Genomic DNA, 25,551 nt, shown 5'->3' on the forward strand with positions numbered 1-25,551 from the left:
GAAAGTCAAACGACGTAATAGATTTCCGCGGCCTGTCACATTCGGCACTATCTTTCATAAACGATCGGTTAAAATCGGGAAAAAACCGGCAAACTAATTAAAACACAGATCACTCCACGTAATTAGGTTGGAAAATCGTGAAAATCTGAAGAAATTCGGAAGATATAAGCGATGAAAGTCAAACGACGCAAAAGCTTTTCGCGGCCTGTCACATTCGGCACTATCTTGCATAAACGATCGGTTAAAATCGGGAAAAAACCGGCAAACTAATTAAAACACAGATCACTTCACGTAATTAGGTTGGAAAATAGTGAAAATCTGAAGAAATTCGGAAGATATAAGCGATGAAAGTCAAACGACGCAAAAACTTTTCGCGGCCTGTCACATTCGGCACTATCTTTCATAAACGATCGGTTAAAGTCGGGAAAAAACCGGCAAACTAATTAAAACACAGATCACTTCACGTAATTAGGTTGGAAAATCGTGAAAATCTGAAGAAATTCGGAAGATATAAGCGATGAAACTCAAACGACGAAAACGATTTCCGCAACCTGTCACATTCGGTACTATTTTTCATAATCGATATATTAAAATCTGGAAAAAACCGGCAAACTAATTAAAACACAGGCCACTGTACTTAATTATGTTCAAGAATCGTGAAAATCTGTAGAGATTCGAAAAATGTAAGCGATGAAAGTCAAACAACGAAACCGATTTCCGCGGCCTGTTCTATTCGGTACTATATTTCAAACACAATAGGTCGAAATGCAGAAAGAACGGGCAAACTAATTAAAACAGTCTATCCCAGGCAAGTAGGGCCGAAAATCAGCAGAGGCAGTCGAGATTTAGAAACTATAAACGAGGAAATTGAAAACTATGCAATAACTTTTCGTGATTTCACCCTATCAAAATTGAAGCAGAATTGACAAAACTATTAAAGGCAAGTACGTGAATGTCTAAGAAAAGTCGGTAATGTGTTAAAAGTATTGTGACGTCTAAGTACTGTATTGGAATATATGCCGAAGGTATAGAAATAGATAGACACCGGTTCTGAGATGTTGCTTTATAGACGGACGAGGCTCGACTGACGCGGTTTATGTAACGGTTTTAGATGACGGTTATAACGGTTTCTTTTTTTGTCGCTACCACGTGACCGAACTCTCTAGAAAAATCCTTGGACTTCGCACTTCTCTTCGCTCGGCAACCACTCACACGCGCCTATGCATTTGTGTGTATATATATGTAGCAAGCAAACTATTAACTCCTTACCTAACGGTTTAAGGTTCGATGGCACGTAGCACACTCAATAGCGAAGTTACACAGTCGCACGTCGAGCGATATCGGCCGAATGCGAGGAAGAATACATGCAACTGACGAGTCTCACTTGGCTGGGTAGAAAAACATCGACGCGTATTTATGGTAACGGATCAAATTTCATGCGAACGCGGCGAGGAATAACGTTCGACTGAGACGAGGAAACGTCGTCGGAGATTAGCCTTGAGCCTGACCAGTGATGTTTACGTTCGGCCCTATGGCTAGGCTATTGGCTTTCTCTCTCTCTCTTTCTCTCTCCTCGCAATAGTCGTGTTTCGCCCGATTTCCTTACCACATCTTTCTCGTTGGTGATACTCGTGTATAGGTCGATTTCTTTATCACAGCTCTGTCTTTTATTTTTATTATTTTTAGGAATTTTGTTTTCTTTCTGATACTATTTGAGAATTATTTGGTATGCATTAATATATAATATATAATATATAATAATTAATATATAATACAGTATGAAAAAAATATATACAATATAAAATATTGTACATATTTTTAATATACATTTTATTTTTCGATATATTTTTTAATATTACATCATACTACCATAAATTCTGTTTGTGTACAATAATTTAGTTTCTGGTATGTTCTTTTATAATACTTCAATGAATTATTTTTTATTAAAAACGTCTCTGCTATAACTATTGTATACTTTTACTGTACATAAACACTCCATTTTAACATCACGCTCGCGATCCCTAATATTACAAAACAAATCACGCATTATTAATTTCACACGTTATAAACGTTCTTGGAAGTCGAAGAGATTCGACACATAGAACGCTACATAATGTATGCACTGTATGCCGCTTTAAATCAAATAATATCGAGTATAGGTAGTCCTCCTACAACATGGCATCCTATAACACGGTTTCGCTATGTCACGATTCATAAATTGCGGAAACCCTCCTACAACACGGCATCCTATAATACGGTTTCACTATGACACGAATTCATAAATTGCGGAAACCCTTCTACAACACGGCATCCTATAACACGGTTTCATTATGACACGATTCATAAATTGCGGAAATCCTCCTACAACACGGCACTCTATAACACGGTTTCGCTCTAACACGATAAGAAAATTGCAAAAACCTGTGTACAGCACTGTACTTCTACATGAGCATTGACGACGACGAAATTTGTTAAATTAAAATTGCGTTGAATTAAAATATTTTTGTTCTTTTTTGTTTTGCGTTGTACATACATTTATATTTTTAATAAAACTTAAGTTGTTAATGTAGAATTTAAAAAAAAATTTATTTTTACTAAGTTTTCGGAACGTAACCCCCTTTTTTGTATTGGCTCTGGGTCTCATACAACACGGTTTCACACAACACAGCATTTTCTAGGAACCTATCTACCGTGTTATAGGAGGGTTAGCTGTATTATATTTCTGCGTTGAAAATCAGGGTATACGAAGTTTCAGTGAATTGAGTATGGAAGTAATGCAAAAATCGTGGATGTCAACTGTTGACAGATAATTTGTGTCACGTTAATTTCTACATTTTTCCTTATTTTCACTTTTCTTGGTATTGTAATTCTGCGTTGAAAATCAGGGTATTCGAAGTTTCAGTGAATTGAGTATGGACGTAATGCAAAAATCGTGGATGTCAACTGTTGACAGGCGATTTGTGTCGCGTTAATTTCTACATTCCTTGTTATTTTCACGTTTCTTGGTAAATCAAAGTCAAATGTAAATGGAGGAAGAGTTCGATTTAAAAATTCGACGTTTAACGCTTCGTTTCGCAATTTACCGATCCATTCCCACGCGAAATTCGTTTACACGAAATGTGGTTAATTCGATTCTGCGCTCTATAGGAAATGTAATATCTTATCGTGTATGCCAGGAAATAGTCAATTGCGCGAAATTTCTGCATGAATATGCGCATACATTTATTTCATAATCGAAAGGAATACTTTGCCAGCGTACCGAGAGTTTTAGAAGACCTCTATTCGACGAAGATCTAGCAAAATCGAGACGATGGTAGAACGTGAAATGAATTATATTCCGAAACTACCGAACGAATTACAAATTTTCCTCGCTGTACCGTTTATAAATATAGCAGCGATCGCTGCATTAATAAATATGAATTGCATCGTAAGTTACAGGCGAGTTTAATAAATTCCTTCATTGTTTCTGTTTATTTCGTTGATCCTCGTAAATCACGATTTATCACGGCTGTAAATTTGTTTATTTCGAATTATTTTACATTTCCAGCGAAATTAATGTAAATATATTTTGACATCGATCAAATCGTTTATCTTCGACATTATTTACATCTATATTTTCGTACCTTGATAATCACGTGACAATTTTACATTGTTTCGAATTTTAACTAACTTATTTCTTTTTATTTCCACATAGAAAAAGAGGTTTCCAGAAATATATGGAGAATACGCGAATGAATATTAAATCAAACGAGCCTGTGTAACTTTATCGTTCCGTTGCTGGGTACTTTGTTTGTTGTTATCAAATTTATGGCTGGCGAATACATTATTGAAAAGCATTGTGTTGCGTACAAGCTGGTAGATTAACAATTACGTGGTACATAGGCGTGTCCGCTGATTGGGAAGCACATTTTTCGTGTGAGTAATTTCGAAAAGCAGTTGCCCCGACGAATGAACGAAAAGTAAATTATTCGTTGTACTTACACCCACCGAATTACGTATTCGCTGGGAAATACGGTAATTAAATTTCAGCAGAAAACGTGCTTTCGTTCGATCTTTACAATTTTTGCCTTATTAGCCGCGATTACGACATTGATCTGCACAGATACGCGATATCAATTTTCCCCTTTTTGTATCGATTTCAATTTATTAATGGACGTATAATGCCAATTAATTACGTAATAACGTAATGTATAAATATTACGATATCGGTTATCATTGCTCCCAAAACGAAGAAATTATTTTAAATTGCATAAATTTCCCGTGTCGTAGTATTTCTCATTTTTGGTTTTGAAATTAGTATAAATATATTTATTCATTGATTTACTTTAGATTTTATTCTTTGGATTCATTTTTGTTTCTCTCTTTCTCTTTCTATATTCTCTGTCGAATGTTTATAATTTTCCACGAATTTTTGAAATAATTTAAAGTATTCCGAAATTCTTGGACGACCTTATCTATTTATTTTTTCAGTTTTTCAAACTTTGAAAGGAGGAAATCCTTGAGCGAGAGAAAATTTTAGCGAAACGTCTCTAACACGAGCATAGTTGAACAGGAAGGAAGCAAAGACTAACGATTATCACGGAGGATACTTGAATCCATAACCCTGACCATTAGTTATGCGAGTGGTTATCTCGCTCCTCTACGAGTCTCTAGGAGTAATGTTATCTCGACTACTTTTTTACAGTGGACGTTCGCTCCTGCGAATTTACTTTTTAATCCCTTACATCCCTTAAATTTTCAGTTCCTCGTGTCCCTTAACGCGGAGCAACATCTCGCGAATTTCAATTACACAGTGCACTCATGGGATCCTATTAAGAAGTCGAAACAATTAATTACAATCCAGAATTCCACTGACACTATCAATTTTTCCTTTTCTATTTATTTATTTATTTATTTATTTTCAAAATTCTGTGAAAATTCTGTCAAAATTCTGCCAAAAGTCGTGTTGAAATCATTACCGAATCGGGACCACTAGCTTGGAAAAAAAATAAGGAAAAAAAAATATAGGAAAAAGGCGTTTCCTCAGAGATAGTAGGACTCTCTTTAAGAGAGACGATAAAATGAAAATCTCGAGGAGCAGAATTTTCCGCGCTGCTCTGTACCAGGGAAGATAAAGCATCCGAAGTGTGCGCCAGTAAAACTTTTCGACGTTGCTTGCTTTGCAGATAACATTCTCTTAAGAAACCTGATGTCTCTGAAAATTAGACTCTTCTTCGGGCCCTCGTTTATGCTCGTCGTCATATTTTTCCTCTTTTTTCAGCCTTTTTCCCTCCCGCGGTTAATTATTATTGGGTTCGCGAGAATATTCCGTCGGTCCTTTTCCTTCGGAGCAAATTTCCCTTATCTGTAATCGAAGTCTTGGGACGTACCGTATGAACAGAGATTGTGACACAGTCTGGTGGGTCGTGAAGCTCCGGTGCCTTGCCGAAATAGCGTGACGCGGCGAAAATTTTTCCCCGCGAAATTTAATTACCGCGTTTACCGCGTGAATTTCACTCGGCGAATTTCGGGGCGAAAATTCTCCGCAGAATTTGAGACTACGTTTGCCGTTATAGATTTGTAGGACACGTTCTCGATACACTCGCGCATATACGCCTTTCTCCGGCGTGAAATGACCGGAATGATCGAAGATGATGGAAAATGATGGAAAACGCCGCGAACGTGACAAGTATACGCACTTAGCGTACCACCCGGTAAATCTTTATCATTGTTACCTCCTCTCACGGGTGATATTATTTCGCGTCGAATTTTAAACCCGATTTTCGTCGTGCGATTGATCGAAGCAGAGATTAAACGTGTTCGGTCTGTATTTTGGAAATACGACGATGTGGGTGATAATAGTGGAGAGTGGAACGTGGTTTGAAATTATCTTTCGCCGAGATTTCAAAGTTACTCGAATCCTTTTTAATTAAACCGTTAACTTCCCGAAAGTGGACTAAAAAGGCAGCATCTTTTGAAGAAGGCGAATGCAAATGTAAACCTTCTCTTAAGAAATTAGACTGTCTTCTTTGTCCAGTGCCTCGGATAGAAATATAAATGTCAAAACACGGCGAAGTTTCCGTGAACTTTTAACACCGGGATAATCTGTTTATGTCGGGATGGAAAATAGTTTTCCAATTTTCGTGGAACGAAAATACACGTTTAAATAGCTTCACGCGTCTCACGCGGTATATCTGGCGGAATTAAGCGCTGAAATCGACGCGAGGGCAATTTAAGGCATCAATCTCGAAAATGGTCGTACGCAGTCCCGGCTTGGGAACCAGCCTTTTTTCGCGATTCGAGAAAATGGACAATCCGATTCCAGATACGCGGCTAGCTCGTTTTATACGTCGGATTTTATTATGTCCATAGATCCTATTTTCCAAATTTTCGAGCTATTGCACGTCGTCCACCAAATTTGTCTCCTTTTATATACCTGTGCAGTTAGCGGCGCGAATGTTCGTACTAATTATCAGAGTTACGAATTTTTTGGAATATCAGTGGAAATTTGTGGATCTAGAGAATTATAAAGCGAAAAGTCAAATGGAGTTTATTTGAAAAAATGGTGGAATCGGAATACGGTACAAAGAGCAGCTTTTCGTTATAAATGAATTGTGAAGATTTTTAAAATTTAAATTTCCCGTTTGGTTAAATGTAAATGGTACGAAGGATAAAAATTGCATACGTGGACGTACGATGAATTTCTTTCGATATGGATCTTTTAATCGGGAATACTGTTGCAAAATACCATCACCGATACCAAGGCGACCCATTTCCCTCCGAAACAACTGACCACGTAACCACGAAACAAATTACCAAGCAATACCCAAAATCTGTTCAAATCCCAACTAAAATTCTACTCGACCCAATAATCGTTTTAACTGCACCACAAATCGGACTGCCACGACTCGAATATTTCTCTAGTCATCGAAACATCTGATTCTCTTCGTGCCCGCTATCCAAAACCACCTACGCGTACTCGTCAAGGGAAAGGGAAAAGAAAAATAAACGGTCCATAAAATAGCGGCACGATCCATTTTTCTACTCTGCCCTACACAAATCTACTCGACCCAACAATCGTTCCACACTTCCGCCGTCGAAATATCTCTACAGTCACCGAGACACCTACACTTACGCGTAGGAATGGCGAAGAGAAAAGAGGAGAAATAAAAATAAGAATAAAAGGATGATTTAAACGCTGTGACGCTAAGAAAAATGATCTCGTTTATGTTGCAGTGGCGGGTTTCGAGCCAGACTTCGTTCGCCGGTTGGAGAACATAACGATCTCGCAGGGTCGAGACGCAACCTTCACCTGCGTGGTGAGCAACCTCGGTGGATACCGGGTGAGTCCTTCCTCCTCCGCGAGCGGAGATCACTCTGGCGGCGCCAAGACCCGGGTAACTATTTTACCATTAACCTGTGTCCGCCTGTAATGGACTACCTTATCTACTACTACTACTACCTACTACTACTACTACCATCACTACTACTACTGTTACTACTACTACTACTACTACTACTGCACTACTTATATGCGTGTGTGCCTGCACCTCACAGCACTGCATTTAACTGCACCACTGCCAGCTATGAAAAAGAAAACCACCGCAGCAGCCGCCATCATCACCAAGCATCTCTCTCTGTACGACATCCATTTTCACCCATCAGCCGATAGAAGCGCTGCACACGAACCAAACGTGCCAGCCCGCGTGACTTAAACTATTCGAGCATACTTTTCTTCCTTCGAGCGCGTCCCTTCCTTCCCCGTGTCGTTCCACGGCTTTTCCACCGGACCTCGCCGACCGGAAGGTGGTTCCTCTCGGTAACGAGACAAGCGCGAGACAAAACCGGCCAAAGAAACACGGGCAGAATAGGGAAGAAAGGAGAGAGAGAAGGAGAGAGGGGAAAGGAAGCGAAAGGAACCCGCGGACACGGAATGAAAGCGAGAAAGAATGAGAGAAAGAATAGCTTGCAGAATAGCTGACGATAGCTTGCGAGAAGTTCGTGCATATTGTTTCTCCTCCACTGTGTACACACGATGACGACTGTGACGCGAGACTGTTCCAGGCGTAGTTAGAGCGTCCGGCTCGTTCGCTTCGACCCTCTTCTCTACAGAGTGTTTCACGCGCCATGAACGCGACATGGTGCTCGGAGTCTATGGTGTCATGAGTCTACGTTGTGCTCGATATATTTGGTATGTTCCTCGAAAGCTTTGAAACTTTGAAAAAATTGCAAAGTGTACAGTGTCTTGCTTCGATTGTTTGACAGGTCTATACCTTTTCTTGGTTTAACTATACTTTGCTGCAGAGAAAAGAAAAATACCATATTTTTCTCATGTTTAAAATAGTGTAGGATATTTTTAGGCTTTATTAGGGTGCAATGATAGAAGTGTTCCTGTAAGGACACGTTAGGGTCTTCTAACAGTCAAATCCTAAATGCTGAGCAATTCGAGGTTCAATATTTATTTGTTTATTATGATTAAACTTCGTTCTTATCTCGGGTCACCGAACACGAGGCATCGTTCAAGAGTCTAATGTAGAGAATTAGGCTTCAGCACTTAGAATCTAACTGCCAAATGAGTAGTAGGAGTCATTTCCCCGTCGTAAGCCGGGGTGAGTCTTCGAAGGGCCTAACCCGGAAGGAGAAGTCTCCTCCACCCCTAATTTTGGCGCGGAGGGAGTTTTCTCCTCCTTCGGGGGAGGCCCTTGCCTTCCATTCGTGCTTAAAGGGCCCGTTCTGAAAAATAGAGGCAGTTTTTAGAGTTTCAGTTAGTTGAGATAGCTACTAAAGCAGTCATTAATTGTCAAGGTTCAGCCAGCTAGAATTAATTGCAGTCCTCAGTCTGCAAAAATTTTAGCCGAAGTTTCTACTACTCTCCAGCGTACTAAAAACGGTGTGACTCTATAGTAGTATTTATATATAGCATTATAGCAATATTAACTCGTCGATCCAAAGATCGTGTAACACTTCATCGTTATTATTGCAAATTATCTGACTTCGTGTTTACGGGCTATAAATGCATAAGTATTATAGCGTAGTTCCCAAGCATTGACCCTCTCGAAGGTTATTTTTCGACCAGTGATCGAGAATAAATCGTATTTCTTGACTCCTGAATTTGACGAGTATTGAAATTGCTGAATTTTTTGAACGATGGAGGTAAAGAACGTCAGCAGTGCTCTGAATAGTTGAAAATAGGATCGGGATCGGAATAGCTTAGGTAACGATTGAAGAAAGAACAGTCGAGTGGTATGGCAGAGATTAGGTATCAATGGCCCTGAGTGACCTGTATCCGTAAATTTCAAAATAAGGACGAAATATCTATTACAGTCTAAAAGTCCTATTTTTATAAGGGAGCATACTGTCGAATTAGGATACAGGTGAATATTGCATTAATCTGTCATACCGCCGAGTGACTCGAATTGCTTCTATAAATTTATTTCTCGCACAGGTGGAAAACACTTTTCAAGGCCTATTAATAATCTCGATCGAGATTTCCATTTGTTCGAATTTCTCGAAGAAATAAGTTCCTAAATTTTATTTTCTGCCTTTTCCGTGACTCCTTTTATTGATCTTTATCACTTCTATACCAGAAGACTCTGTTACATCGTTTCGAAACACTCTGTACATATTCCCCTATCGATTTATGTTTATTTTATCGCAATAAATATTTTATCGACGATATATAGGATGAACAAGAAGGTCGATGCGAACTGGCCTTTCAATCGCTGCTAGGAATCGATACCAAGGTAGCATGTGCTTATCGTTAGACTGTTTGATGGGAAATCCATATTTTATTAGTTTTATCCATTCGATTTTATATATTTTAATGAATTATCGGATTTTAAATATCGCGTTGAATATTATGTTACAATGAGAAGAAAGAGAATTGCCTTTGAAACAGTCTAAAACGTGTTAAAAATAGCGGTAGCTTGGAAAGTAGATTATGCGAAATCGGAACTATAGTTGTTATTAAATTAGACCAAAGCAGAGCAGAAAACTAGTAACTGTAAAGTCAGATTGCCAGTGTAATTCGAGTGCTTCTTTGAAAGTATCATTAGATACAGTGATCGTTGTTTTCGTATATTTTTTCATTCCTTCTTGAAGCAATTTTCAAAATATTTCGATGGTATTTGTTATTATTGGTTATAACTATTAAATTCGAGATTTTCGGAAATTTTTGTAATTTTTCCTTCACGTTACAGTATACTGTTCTCATTAGTGAAAAGTAGATCGATTCGCAGAGTAGATATTAATCGATACTAGTATGTTCCTCTGTAACAAAATTTCCAATTTACCTGCTTTCTCGTTAAAATTTCATGTCTTTTTTTCGTAGTATTTTCCTACATTATGTACGTGTGAAAATAGTCTTCAAAATTTTTTAGACTACATTAAAACATAATTAAATAGAAACTAAAAAATCTGTGATTTAGCAATTGCTTTTAATTTTATAAAAAAGTAAATGAAATTACAATTATTATTAATTATTGTAAACATAGAGAAGCAAATATTTGGTACGAATATAATAAACATTAAACATTAAATATTTCAAACAGGTCGATGCTGGTGTAATTCCCAATGTAGTAACTCAATTATTTATATAATTGAATAGGCGAAGTTAAATTATTATTTGCATTAGTTGCGACAGCATTTGCTAGAAACAAAATCGATTACAGGAGTTCCTCGTTTGATTTACGATCGAAATTTTTGATTTAATCGCTCGACTGGAAAAATTATGTAGAAAGTTAATAACATTGGTGTTCTATCGGCTGCTGCATTCTATTTCTCGCGGAAAAAAAGCGATACCCTAGAGAAATCAAGGCAATGTACCTTATACGCTCTATATACATATCCACATACGGTCTATCTTTACGTGCTGGTTAAAAGTCGAATTGTATTCGAGTTTCATCCACTTCTTTGCTTCCGTGCCTCCGACAACGTCTGCCATATTTTATTATACGCTGTTTCAACAACTGAATATATATTCCATTTCATGCAATCGCGTAATTAACGTAATTGTTTTTATTTATCGCGAAAATTAAAGACAATATCATATTTGCCTCGACGTTTAATATTTACACCGACGAGTTCGAAATTATTGCAAATTCTGGTCGTTTTTGTAAATATTTCCAAATTGATATTCCACAGCTTCTAACTCGTTACGATTCATAAAAGGTATTTAATATTGATCCCCGCGAGTTCAAAATTATTGCAAATTTCAATTTCCATCGCAATTACTTTCATATATAGATATTCGATGAATCGTAATAATTTTCGAGGGTTATTTTCTCCTGTGTCAAAATATAAAAGTATAAAAGGATATCAGAAGGATACACGGTACCCATGGATATTTCTATGGAATATCGTGTGATGGGTTAAAAAGTTGCAAAATGATTCTTCCGCCGATCGATGTTTTTGCCAGATTATCTCGCGCAAACAAAAGCGATAATTTCATAAGTGAAACTCGAGGAAATATATTTGACAGTTTTACGATCCCACTTGTTGAACGGATTTCTTACTACATGGAAGAGTCGGCAGAGAGAATATTTCTTTTCGAAGAGATTTTCGTCGAAAGTTGCCCCGTAGACTTTAATTAAGCCATGAAACCCTAAACTTTATAACTCGGGGAATGAATGATTCTTTTTGCCAATGGGACTCGCGACTCGACTTCTTTCTCGCACTTGCTTCCAACCTATAGTCGTTTACACCCTTTCAGATGCCGGAGGAACTCGTAAAAAAATCCCTCCAAAGTAAGAAATTTTTTTAATTCCATGTCGCGTTAATTTTTCCCCCTGTTTTTTACACTTCTTTTGTCCACGAGACAAACGATGGAGTCAGTGATGATGGTTCAACGAGCTGTAAGTATTTCGCAGATGTCGTTAAATAAAAAGAAAATAATAATATCAGTGTCTTTGCTATATTGCAGTATTTTATTAACGATATTTTCAATAATTATCCTTTATCGAGAAAATTATTTAAAGCGAATAACGAAATGAGGAACAAAAAGCAATTCAAAATTGCAATATTTAGAAGTACTTAACAAGTGGAGAACCTAAACTTAATTTAAGAATTTTTAAAAAAAATTAAAGGAAATGAAGGAAAATTAAATTTTGGAATTACTCCATCTTTCGATGAAATTTATATCTCTTATAATATCATATAGTCTCACACGATACTCATGTTTGAAAAAACAAAAATTAAAAAATAAAAATTCGTCTCCTTTCTTTAATTCCGGATCAGAATAATATAATATTCGCGTGTTCTTTACTTTCTTCGCCTTCGAAAGAGCCCATGGAGTCGGCCGAGTGTGCCCGCCCCGAATGAAATTGACACAGGGTGAAAGGCGAGGAAAAGACAATGATAAAATGTGTTTCGAAAGCGCATGCATAATTTCAGTTATCGCTTGTTCCACCGACGAAAATCATCATTCTTTCTCGGGCGCGACGCGGTCGAAGCGCGAGCCCGCCTAACTCCGGGTATTTGACTTGCTGATTCGTATACGACAAATTATCATTTTCATTTTCATCCTCATGATCAAGAGTCCCGGTTAAAGTCTTGCGCCAAATGTATGCGCATATATACGGCCGTAAACACGCCGAGTATCTTTGCCCCTTTGCGAATACGCTGAATGACAAATCACTCTGGCCTAAACCGGCTGATATCTTGTGATTTACGCTGGGAAAGGTGTAGAGCCAACAAGGCCGGGACCAGACACTTTCAACCCTTGCAGTTTGATTTTTCTTCTCAATTTTTGGGCCCATTCTTCTGTCCAATTCACGATAATACTTCTTTTTATTTCTTTTAAATACGTTGAGTTACATTTTTCGATCTTCTTTTCCTGTATTTATTTACTTATTTCTATGGGATTAACCTATTAGAAAAATTATAAGAAAATTATTACAATGAGGTATAAAATTAATGGTAACAAATAAAAATAAAAATAAAAATATACAAACAGACTAGTTGTGTATAAGTATGAGAAAAACAAAATTTTTTACAGAGAGATGCGATGTAGTAGTTGTTTTATAGAGTGAAGAGATTTGCTGAATAGATCTAGGGTAGGATAAGTGTTGTTAACATTAATAATCATTCTATCAATACCTGAGTGGTATGCAAAAGCGGTTTTATTTATTTATCTATTTGTTTGTTTATTTTTATAATTGGAGATGAAAAGGTATTTTTAGACATGTTAGTGGAAAATTCGTTATTCAGTAAAAAAATTTGGACACGAGGTTTGTTACGGTATTGAAAGAAGAATATTTTTGCTCTCTCACAATTTTGCAGTGAAACCTTTCTGTGAAGCAAAAATTTTATTTCGACAAGGAGAAAATGTAGGAATATCGAACAGTTTATTTATCGATAAAACGAAACTCGAATGACAGTTTACCAGTGGTATACGAAGGGTAAACCGAGCAACTTTTTCAAAAATTCGCGACACAGCCTCTTTTAGGAAATATTAAAGAGATATTCGATTACTCCGCGAATTTGAAAAAAGATTGTAAATACAAGATGGATACAAGGAGTTTGGCAAATAGCGATGCAATTTGTTGAAAAAAGCACCGAGTTCCCTTTGAGCCATACGTGTCCCGAGGAATTTTCAGGCTGCCTCGCGTTTCCCACGATATTTTTCGCGTCTCCGGCACGAATATTCGAAAGTCTCCGCGAATATTCTTCCGGCTTGGTTGTTCGCGGCGGCGCCTATCCAGCAAGACGAGCAACTTAAACAAGCGTACTCGAAAAGCTTAATCTTCCCATTCACGCGCCGATGAATAGCCGGCAATAAATGCATTCTGCAGCGAGCGACATTCCGGTTAGAAATACAAGTTTCGCCACGGTGATTTCGCCTTTCCCCCGCGGGCCAATAATATCGCCAATTTTCCCCGTTTTCTCCACAATGTCGCTCCGAGATCGAAAGTTGCCATTCGCGCTGAATTTTTCGTCCACTCGTGTGCAGAGAAGAGTACAGCGAATCGAAATAAACGCCATTCACGCGACGCGTTTCTTAACGAAATATTAATCGAGGAAATTTCGAATTTTTTCAAATGTACATTTTATTTTGATAATTACTCTTCGCGACTCGAGAAATTGATTTTAATTTAATTTTCGTATTTTCGTTGATTGCTTTCCATCAAATTATACGTATTCTGGTAATTTAATAGGAAAGATTGAAATAGGTCACGGTGTTTTTAATTAACGAGGGAGTTGAAATTTTTCTAGGAAAATTTCGAATATTTTTTAAACTCGATTTCCCGCATTGGCTAATTTGGAATGGCAATTTCCAGTGAAGATACTCGAAGCACGGTAAATGGCTTCTTGGCTTTTTAGATTTAAGCTTCGACGCTTAAACGCCACAACTGGAACTTCCGGCGCGGAACACAGCCGATGCTTAGAAACACGTGAAAGCACGAAGAACGAGTATCTCGCATATTCCACAAATTTGTAATAATTATCCCATGCTCACCAAAATGCGTTGAAAAATTATCCAAAAATTTCCGGAAACTAGTTCCTAGCATACTCGAAAATTCATATTCCAAACTTTGAACCTTGATCTTTAATATCCCATAATTTACGTGACCAATTAACCATCGCATAATTGCACCTTTAACCAGCAGGAAAACCCTGTCTTCATTATCATAACCGCCTGCCTCTTTAATTATTACCATCGCAAATTCTGTTACCATTTCGGTAATAAATTATACTCCATTTTATTTATTCCCATAAATGAATATTTCTTACCTTTAATACCTCCATTTCTATTACCATAACCCATCCAGTAACAAATCGCTATATTATTCTTATTCACTGATCAATATTTCTTTTTTCTCCATTAATACCACGTTTATCTGTTACCATAACCGACTGTTTGGTGAGAAATTATAGCGTCCATGAGTCACGACCATGACAGACGATTCCCTATTTAACCACAGCTTCTAACGTTGCTCAACCAACGATTTACTCGTCCCGCGATCGAACTTGGTGCTTCCCGACGAAAAATCTGCAAACGCGAGATTGCGTTTCGCTGATCGGCCGCTGATTCGTCGCAGGGGAAAAATTCGCCGAGAGAAAATAAAAGAGAGAAAGAGAGAGAGAGAGAAATAAATAAAACGCACGAACTCGTTATGTCGCACAAAACGTTTCTCCACAATTGCACAACACACTTGAGACTGTTTGTTCGTGGGATGAAATATGATGCAAGCTGCATTGGACGACAGTTGAGTGCACAATGTTAAGATGTGTTATGCGTCGTAAGTAATAGCGGGGTCTCGACGATCGAGTCGAGTGTTGGATATCGGATTGTTCTTAGAGTATCTATGGATTCTCACTTATAAGAGGCATGCCTTGATGCATGATTATATGATAACGAGAGGCGATGACCGAGATTGCATGAGCATGTTTTTAAATAAGCATTAATCTAGATTAAATAAGAAATAGGCCGATTGGTCATTGGTAGAAGGTAGAAAAGAGGCTCTAGATATATCAGTCAGGTGTATGTTACCATGTCGGAGAACACGTGATGTCAGATTTTATACTAGCAAGGTGTAGATTTAATATCGACCAGGGTGACTGAGGTGACGGAAAATGGATTATCGAGTATTTCATTATTCGACCCTGTCGTTCCCTTCGGATCACATTCCTTGCGTCGCGAAGTGCAACGTTATTGTCATAAGGAGTTGGTTATTAACCCTTTGCACTCGACGATTTTTTGGCTGGAGAAGTGTAGAAACTCAAAGATTCTCTACTAAAAAACTGACGATGCTTTTTTGAGCAGTAAATAAAGAATTATATAATAACAGAATTGTATAATTATTTGATTTCGATACCTCTCACACTGTTACATTGCATTAAATTTGATATATTAATTGATATCGATTTTCCAAATTTTGTGAAATGGTGACTGAAGCTCACCTCTCGAGTGCAAAGTGTTAAATATCATAGAAATTATTTATTTTTATAACAGAGAAATTGGGAGTAATTAAATAATTTGGGGACTAAAGGGTCGAAGATTACGTACAACGAATATGGTGTAATTATTTATCTGCAATTGACAAGTGACATAATTGCATTAAGGATTTTTCTTACCAAATATTTACAGATTATAGTAGGGAGCAGAGGAAAATCTAGGATGATAAATGTATAATAAATATAGAGGGAAAATATAAAATTGGAAATCTAGGAAATCCACGTGAAATTTGATGAAAAATTATCAAAATTAAGATTTATCGTATTTTGCGATAAGAACTGGAGGTTCTCGACACACGGCGAAGCGAAGCAGTGCCACAAAAATTTCCAATTTAATTTTATCCCTGTTAAAAATCTGCTAAAATTAATTGTCGCTTACATTATTTATCAGCTGCTGGAAACACCGGCAACGTTAATTATCGATAGATCGGGCGGGTTCTCGCGAATCTATTATTGAATTTCATGCCCGGCTGTCAGAAGCATTAGATCCGATTCATCGTTTGCCTGCAATTTTTAACAGCTCCACGACGAATTATTAATTAAAACATCGACTCGCTTCGATAGCGTCGAACGAAAACGATGAAACACCGGACTAATTCATCGGGACGGCATAAAGCTTCCCATTCAGCGGAAGCCTGTCGTCTGCATTATTGCTGAACCTACTACTGGAATCCCAAGTTCACTTGTTACAGTTCTGAAATAACCCGTATTGTTTATAATCTGTTATTAGCATATCCATTGCTGCGGTTCTACACTTGGTCCTTAATGGTATCAACAACCTCGTTTCGTATTCCCCTTTCGCGCATGAAACGACTATTCGGATAACTGTTTGAAAGAATTCCTATTCCTGAAGAGACGAAGAGAAACGGAAGACAGCGCAAGTGACTAATCGAATAAAATAAAAAGCCAGATTGGCTATTTCTAATTTTTCAAAAATTTTGAGGGGTAATATCGAAAAGAACCTGTTCACAGAATCGGTGGAAAAATCTACGATTATTTAACGATGACACGGACTGAACTGAACTGATTGCTTTGGGCCACGCAGATCATAGGTGTCCTCAGAAAAATTGGAGACAAGAAACACGCTATGACAAAAGTGAAATAGAGGGATGGGATCACCCCCATATCGCTAGGATACGGAGTTTATCCTTAATATGTAGCCTTATTGCAACAGAAAAATTAGAGAAGTACGAGGCATCGAATAAATCTAATGCAAACGTGAAAAGGTCATTGTTCATCGAGGTTGGCTATTGCTAATTTTTCAAAAATTTAGAGGGGTAATATCAAAAACAAAGTGTCCACGGAATTGGTGGAAAAACCTACGATTATTTAACGATGACACAGACAGAACTGAACTGATTGGTTTGATATTCAGAAAAATTGGAGACAAGAGACACGCTGTGACAAAAGTGAAACAAAGAGGTGGGATCATCCCCATATCGCAGAGTTTGTTCTTAATATGTAGCTTTACTGCAACAGAAAAATTAGAGAAGTAAGAAGCATCGAATAAATCTAATGCAAACGTAAAAAGGTCGTATCTGGTTGTTCATCGCGGTCGAGGAACACATGGCTGGATATGAAACACGGTTCGAGTACAACGGAATGAAGTGCGAAGCACGTGTGACAATAAGATACGATGTCTACGAGAAAGTACGTCTCGTTACGCGTTAAAAGGTCTAGTCGCGCGAGGTCCTCGGAGAACCTAGGCTGGTCCTCGTGAAATTGAAATTCGAGGGAACGAAGAACTTCGGGTTCGCGGATTAGAGAATCTTGTGACTGGTGCTCGACGGAGGAATTTCTAATAAGATAGACGCTTTCTCTAGTGGAATTATCAGGGTTCTCGTGTAACTGGCAGAGTGCTATGCTCATTTCAGCCTGTGCATCCCGTGCGTTTAGATATTAAAGCTTCGTATCATAGATATAATAGAACGAGCATTTCGAATTTCGTTTTTCCAGCCAAATTTTCCAAATTTTCCCTTGATATAAAGAAATGTTAGTATTTTTAACACTAAAATTAATCGTACACTTATGATTCATAATTATATGATTTATTATCAATATAATAAATTAAACTTTATAATTACGCCACACGAAACAAAATGAATTCTTAAAACTATTTTATTTTATTTATAATTTAGAAGCATTTATTGTCCACAATTTTCCCCCATAATATTTAAATATTAAATCTTAGTATCATAAATCTGGTAACACGAAAATTCCAAATTTCGATCTTACAATTTTCCTAAATTTAAGAATATTTTTAATATCCTTTATACGCGTAAAATTAATTTATAATTATGTTATAGAATTACGTCCTCCCTATCAACGCGAGAATTTGAAATCACAAATCTGCTCGTTATTCAAAGCTATGATACTTTATTCTTAACCGAGTGTGCACGATATTTTACGTTGCGGTTAAAAAATGTTTCCGTCGATTCCACGATTTTCCCCACGGAACACCGAACGTAGATTCACGACCAATAACTATTTTCCCAGTCACTTGCCGAAAAGGTGGAAAATCGGTGACCCGTATATTTCCTGTTTCCGTAGCGAGCGTTAAATCAAGAAAATTCCCTACAGCGATCGATCTTAACGGATCACCGTGCGCAAAATATATGTTACCCGTCTGTTTGGAAAAAGGGAAACAGCGGGCAAGATAAAACCGTGATTTAAACGGATATTTATATTAAAGGTCGGCACACAACTCGACGCGGTAGGTCGCGCGAATCCGAGAACGTTAAACGGTTAATCAAAGCTGAAAAATGAGGCGAGTCCAAGGGTCGGAGCGGTACAGATTCATGATATGTACGGCCAAATTTCAACTCGTTTAGCTCGTGATACAAATTACGTCGAAAGTCAGGAAGATTAAGTTAAGCCTTTGCCCCGGACGAATGTGCATGTATCAAAGCAGACGGTTTCAAAATTCATATCTCGCTGGTACACGCCGCGAAGTAATCTGTTTAGCAGCATATCGCGTGGTCCTCGCCGAGTATCCGATGAATTTCCAGCCGATGATTCGACCTGGCCCAGTAATTCATAGCGGAACGAATTCTCTCGAAAAATTAGCTTAATTATAAGTCGGCGAACATGTCATAGCGTTGCACCAACGCGATATCGCGTCATCACCGATGCAACATCCCATTTATTATTTTTTTATAATATACTATAGTAAAGGACCTCCTTTTATAGTGTTTTTAGTATTTTTTATTTTTAATATTATTTATTTATTTTTTATTATTTTTAATACTTTTCGCGTTTACAAATTTCTCTTCGGTGAATCGGTGTAATTTTGCAAGAGTGGTAATAATTGCTCGAAAATTATTTCGACAATTTTCTAACTCAAAAATCGAAATTTTTACCTCTCGCTTCTTTAAGAACCGAGTTAGATATTTTATCATTTCGATAAAAATTATTCAAGGAGGTATCGAGGTGTAATAACGTAGAGTGTAAACAATTCAGGTTTCTCTATCAAATTTTTATCGATGATGGGCGCCACGTACTTTTATGACTTTATTTTTAATCTGTAAATGGATAGACGTATATAACTTTGATCATAAAGGGAGAAAAAATTGTTGAATCCGCTCAATGTCGAGTTTGGGTTTCTCCTGTCGAGCTATACGTGTATTAGTCACGAAAAAATTGGAAAAAAACGGCCGTAAAATTATAACAAAAAGAGAGAGATTAAAAAGCAATGGTTTCGTCGATGTTCAACATCAAATTCTCCTATAAAACACGCATAAAAGCTATACTTGTATAGTGATATCTAATTAAACATTTTACTCCTAGACTGCGTTTATTCCAGTATACAAATTTCATAGCCCTCGATCGATCGATTTATTTCGCTAAATTATTCAAATATCTTTGAAACTCGAAATTAAAAATTCGCAAGAAGAGAAAAAATAAAGTAGAAAACGGTTTTACTCCGAAACGAATGAAACGAAATATACATAAACGTCAGTTGTACCAGTAGAATATTCTGATATTCAGAAATTCTGATATTCCATTCGGCGAGCGATTGCTTTATTGCAACTCGATCTGTCAACAAATCCACTCTCTTTAACCATGTAACTAGAATTGGTTAGCAGACACCACACCGGGATTGTATATGGTAACGAGAAATCTACATCTACAGGAATATCCTGGCTCACATCCAGGATTATAGGTTCATATCTTCCAAAAGCATTCGTACAGATAATTAAATCAAAGGCGAACGAGAGGATAAACGAAAACGAATTTCAGCCGAAGTTCGTCGCAAAAATTCCGGCTCGCCTTGGCAGGCAGAAAAACGCATGAAAATATCACGTTATCTTCGAAGAGGCTAAAAAGAGATTAAAAATAATGTACAGTCGACGAATATGTTTCAAAAATCTCGCACCGGATTTTTGTTTCCATGCGAAAATAATATCCCATCTAAAATAAATTACGAAATTAAATAAATGCGAATGGAAATCGGATATTAACGAGTGCGGGGAAGAGAAAAATTGGTAAAAATACCAATATGGACAATCATCAGCGCCGACAATCGATAGCTCCAATTCGGAATTCTACGCTCGGAACGGTCCATCGAATAAATATGTATAAAAATATACGCAAGGGTGAATCGCGAGCTAATTTCGGAAACTAGACTCTGCGCGAATTCTGCAAGAAGCTTCGACTGTTACCGGGAGGTCCGAAATGAACGCGGAAACGAGCGTGGAACGGAAGCGCAGTCGGGCCGGACCAAGATCAATCGGCTGGCACGCAGCGAGGACCCAACAAGCCGTGCAACCCTTTCGCGATAGCGGTGCACAGAGAGTGAACGATGACGGGAAAAATGACGGTCGCGTGTAGCTGGGCGCGTAAGCCGCAGCCCCATGCGTGTCGCTCGTCGCGATCGGTTAATCGCGGCGCGTGCAAACGCGCGTACGGGTGAGTGCGTTTCACTGTAACGGCTGCGAGCCGGCCAGAGAATGCGGTAATAAATTCTAACATTTAAAGTTGTCCCGGTTGTAAAAAAGCACGCGGCGAACAAAAGCTACCGGGAATAATGCCCTCTGAAATCTCGAGCGTAAAGCCGGCCGGTTCTCGCGGCTGGCGTGTCGAGTGGCGGGGTGGTAGAGGCGGCTGGGTGGTCGAGTTTGTATATAACGAAACGAAGCGAACGACCAGGCCAAAGGAAGAGGCGGAAACGGGCGGGAAGGAGAGCCAGGAAGACGAAGAAATAACGTTGGACCGTGGTGGAAAGATGGGTTGGGTGACCAGCGGAAGCATCGGGATGCGAAGAAAAGGGATCGGGCCCTGTGAAACTTTTAATTAGCAAGCTTATCCATTTATCTGCATGCCGTTGAAAGGAACAGCCGTAGCTCGCTACCGAAAACAGAAGTCGAGAAAATAAAAGCGGGGTTCGCGCGAGAGGCAGTCGAACCGACGGAGAAGCGCTGGGGGTGCAAGGTTAAGGGTTGAAGGAGCGAGGAGGACGGGAGGCGAAGACGAAAGAGGCCGGGTAGCCGAGAAAGGAGGGGTCGAGGGAGAGAAGATGGCGGGAAATAAACGAGGTGTGGTAGACTGGACCGAGGCTCCTGATCCCACAATGCGCCACAATAGAGCGCCGACGATGGTTTTGCATATGAAAGAGGGCCGAGAATGGAGACCAGGAGAGATAGGTGCACGTAGTGTGATATTATATCTGACTAGGGTTCCACGTCGACCCCCTGTTTCCCTCTTCTTCATCTTTCTGCCGTTCCATCGCCGTCTCCCGTGCTTCCATCGACCTCTTATCCTCTTCATCCCTTTCTTCCTATTTTTATCTCTCTCTTTGTATATTTCTTCTTCTCTGTCTCTCTTCCTCTGGCTTCCTCTTGGTGCATATACTCGTACAGGGTGGACCACCTAACGTGATCGTCTTAATAATTTTCGTTATCGCTGCAACCATTGAAATTTCCTTTTTTCTTTTTTTCTTTGGAGAGGGATGCATCGATCGATACGAAGATCGAGTATCACCGTCCCGAAAATTACTCGAAATCTTCAAACATTTCTTCAAAAATGATCTTCAGAATTTATCACTTTCTTTTTCCTTTTTCTCGAGTATTGCGCATCTTTACAGACTTGTTTGTCTACGAATTACGAACGTATAATGATTCGCAGCTGCATTTACATAGAAGTACAGTGCGTTTAAATTCGTACAATAAATAGTTCTCGGTTTTAGATTTCGCCGATCAAATAATCGTATACTCGGATTTTGGAAGGTTATTAACATGCGGATTTTTTTGCTGTTTTACGTTCTTTATTCATTAAATAACTGCCCCGAACAAATTTTTAGAAATCGGAATAAAATAAATGGATTTTTTCGCAGTCCGATTTCGCTGATCTGCGAATCGGATTAGCAGACTTTGGAAACCCATACCGGGGCAGTATTTTGGCCTTTTCAGACTTTTTATGCATCAGATAACTCGGTTAAAAGATATCCAAAAGAATATGCTAAAAAAATCTGGGTCTTCTTTGGAGATTGAATTTTCCCTAATTTTTTCATCGATTTCGACGAGACTCGATTATGCATTTAATTCGAACACGAAGATCTCGATATTCAGCAGCATAAGTGGTTCACCCTGTACCTACATATACGTCATCTATTTTTCTCTTCGTTCCCTCTCTCCACTTTCTTCCTTTTCTCTTCTTATTTCCCCCTTCCTTCTCATTTCTCTGCCGTCAGCCAAGCCACGGGATCACCAGGCCGATCGTAAGTTGAAAATGCGTAAGGGAAACTGCATTAGGCGAGGGGCGTCTTTCGCTTAAGATAAACTCGTTTCCATAGAGCTTTCGGCCCTTTAAGTCGTGGCCCGCTCATTGTGCTGCAAATTTGCGACCTCGTGCGGGACGCGAGCTGCACGTCTCCGTTCCCGGGATTATATCGGAACCCTTCCACGCGGGGGGATGGATTTCGCGGCCGGGAAGAGAGCCTTGCGAACGAGAAAAGGATTTTTCCCTTCTTCGGCGCCCTTTTCGTCTTCCACGAGCTCAGATCGTTTCGCGACTTTCGACTTTTCGCGAATATTTCGACCGACGAGCTCGTTACTACCGATCGAGCAAAAGGGTGGAGTCCTTCGTTCGGTTGAAACGCGGTTTTCTTAGGGGTTGCGAGGCTCGGGTCTACCACGGGGTCGTGGAGCTGTTCGAGTAGAGAAATAACGAAAGCGATGAGACACTGTTAATAATTGCGAGGGTGGTAGGGTGAGTTTTGTGTGACAATCGATGGGATTTGTTTGTTTTCTCACTCGTGTGCCCATTACTTTTCACGTGGAAAAGTGGGAGGTTGTGTTAATTTTTAGTTTTAAATCTTTTATTAACGGGGGTATAAGTTACCCCAGATATCGCTGCAAATTGAAAGGTATTAATCGAAGTTGTATCGCGATAAATACCCCTTCGATGACAACAATCTCCTCGTCTCTGAACTTCAATTCGAAACTTAGTCGATGCAACCAAATCTCTATGTACAGTGAAATAAAATTAATCAGGGAGTTGATTGTTAAAATTACACTGCTCGGAATAGTCGGGCAAGCTGAAAGGAATACTTCGTCGATTTTTCCAATAGTCAGACTTATTGATCTCTATCATCAACGAAAACCAATATTTACGGTACGAAATTCTGTTTGGGCATTTTATTTTATAACCACGCTCAAACGATCGTTACACGTATCGCGATACCTGAAAACCATTTAACCCTTTGCACTCGATGTTTCTTCGTTACAGGAAAATAGGAATTCAAAGATTTTCTGTCATAAAGTCAACGATATTTTTAAAACCGTAATTAAAAATTTCTAGATAAATTAAAACTTCGACATTCCACATCTCATTGGGTAATTTTGAATTTGATATATTAATTAACATTGATCTTCAGAATCAGATTAAATGACAACTGAGGATCCCTCCTCGGGTACAAAGGGTTAAGACGAAATCTTAGAAATAAACTCCTTATCGACGATCACGTTTCCCTTCACCCCTTTACTCGCCACGAAGTGTCAAAAAATCCCAAAATATCCAAAAAATTTAACACCTATCTATGAATCCTCGAGAATGGACCATAACCATCCACAAATATACACACAATGGAGAAAGGAACATAAACTGCGACAATCGTATACTCATCAGCTGGTTTCCAACCATTGGATCATGGATGGGCATATCCATCCTCATCAATGCGTTTCCCTTCACCCCTTGTACGTGTAAAGAAAGCCGGAAAAATCGCAAAACGTGGCAAAACAGCCGAACGATTAATCACCCATCGACGAATCTTGACAAAAGGACAGTGGATTGAATGGAAGAACGAGGGGTGGAAGCGAAAGGGATATCCGGAGACACAGCGGGGACTAGAAGGGGCGGGAAAGTGGCATAAATGTTTCAGAATCGCGAGCATCTGTCGTCCGGGGGACTTTTTCAGTTGCCGAAGAGAGCTCGTTTTTGGAGCTGCTCAGGAAGGCGAAGAGCAAGCAGAAGGAAGCGGAGAAGGGGGTTTACTATCCTCGTATAATGTATTATAAGTGGAGGCACTCACAGGGCCGTCACTACCAAACACTCAAAGCCCTCCACCCCGCCTTCTCTAGCTTCTATCTACTGCTTCGTGTCTCTCTCCCCTTTCCATCCACCCCCGTCGATCCTCCAACCCCCCAGCTTCTCCGTGCGCCCCTCCAGCTGCCTTCTCTGTACACTCCGCTTTCGAGTTATCGATAAGAACCGCAGACCTCTTTTGTTGGTTGATAGATAGCCTTTCAAAGCGACGCGAGGTCAAATATTCGACATGCCGCCGGTTCAATTTCGTGCCAATAATATCTATGCGAAATAAGGGCCGGAAGCCAACCACCGTGCAGCTATTCGCCGCGTTTTCAGACCAAACTTCCTCCACATCTAGGCGTGCTGCTGAAGAAAATGTTGACGTTTCGAAATGAGCTTTGTCAACTTTGCCGAAGCCTTTGTTTCGCGTACAGCTTTCGGTGATGGTTTTCAAGTTGCAGTATGGTATCTGGAGTTATCTGTAGGGGTTGGTGAGTCAGTCTGGGGATGAAGTCGTTACTGTATTTCTTTCTTTTCGTTCATAGAACATAGAATATTTTCTTGACTGCTGCATCGGTTATTTTTGTCGACTGATTTTTGTGTACGCGTATAGTGGGGGTTTGGGAAAAGGGGGGTAAGGAAGATTAATACAGATTTGAACATTTTGCATAAGGTATGACGAGTAAGGGTGATTTAACCCTTTGCACTCGGGAGGTGACTCTCAGTCACCATTTGATCAGATTCTAAAAATCGACGTTAATTAATAAATCAAATTTAAAATTACCTAACGATGTGTGGAATGTCCAAGAAAAATAATTCTATGTCTTAATTTGCATATGATTTCTCATTTACCATTTTAAAAATATCGTCGACTCTATGACAGAAGGTCTTCGAATTAGTATTTTTCTGTAACGAAAAAGTCGTCGAGTGCAAGGGGTTAATTATATTGTTATAATATTGGAGTTGTATCTGATAATAAATATCAGTCGAATAGGAAATATAAAATCTGACAATCATCGAGAACACGCGAGAGAAATTCGATAGAGTTCGTGATTTAAAGGGATGCTGTGAACTGCCTCGTCGATATTGCGAGTC

General features: G+C 38.9%; 1 protein-coding gene across 1 annotated transcript in view; it reads left to right on the forward strand.

Moving 5' to 3' along the window:
• Window positions 1-25,551, forward strand: part of LOC108554031 (MAM domain-containing glycosylphosphatidylinositol anchor protein 1) — an 85,424-nt gene that overhangs the window by 9,338 nt on the left and 50,535 nt on the right. Inside the window, exons 4-5 of the mRNA XM_017909157.1 lie at window positions 5,670-5,693; window positions 7,216-7,376. Coding sequence (XP_017764646.1) covers window positions 5,670-5,693; window positions 7,216-7,376 — 185 coding nt within the window. The remainder of the gene's footprint in view (window positions 1-5,669; window positions 5,694-7,215; window positions 7,377-25,551) is intronic.

Source organism: Eufriesea mexicana, unplaced genomic scaffold (genome assembly GCF_001483705.2).
Source record: "Eufriesea mexicana isolate 0111107269 unplaced genomic scaffold, ASM148370v2 scaffold15581, whole genome shotgun sequence".
Classification (NCBI taxonomy): domain Eukaryota; kingdom Metazoa; phylum Arthropoda; class Insecta; order Hymenoptera; family Apidae; genus Eufriesea; species Eufriesea mexicana.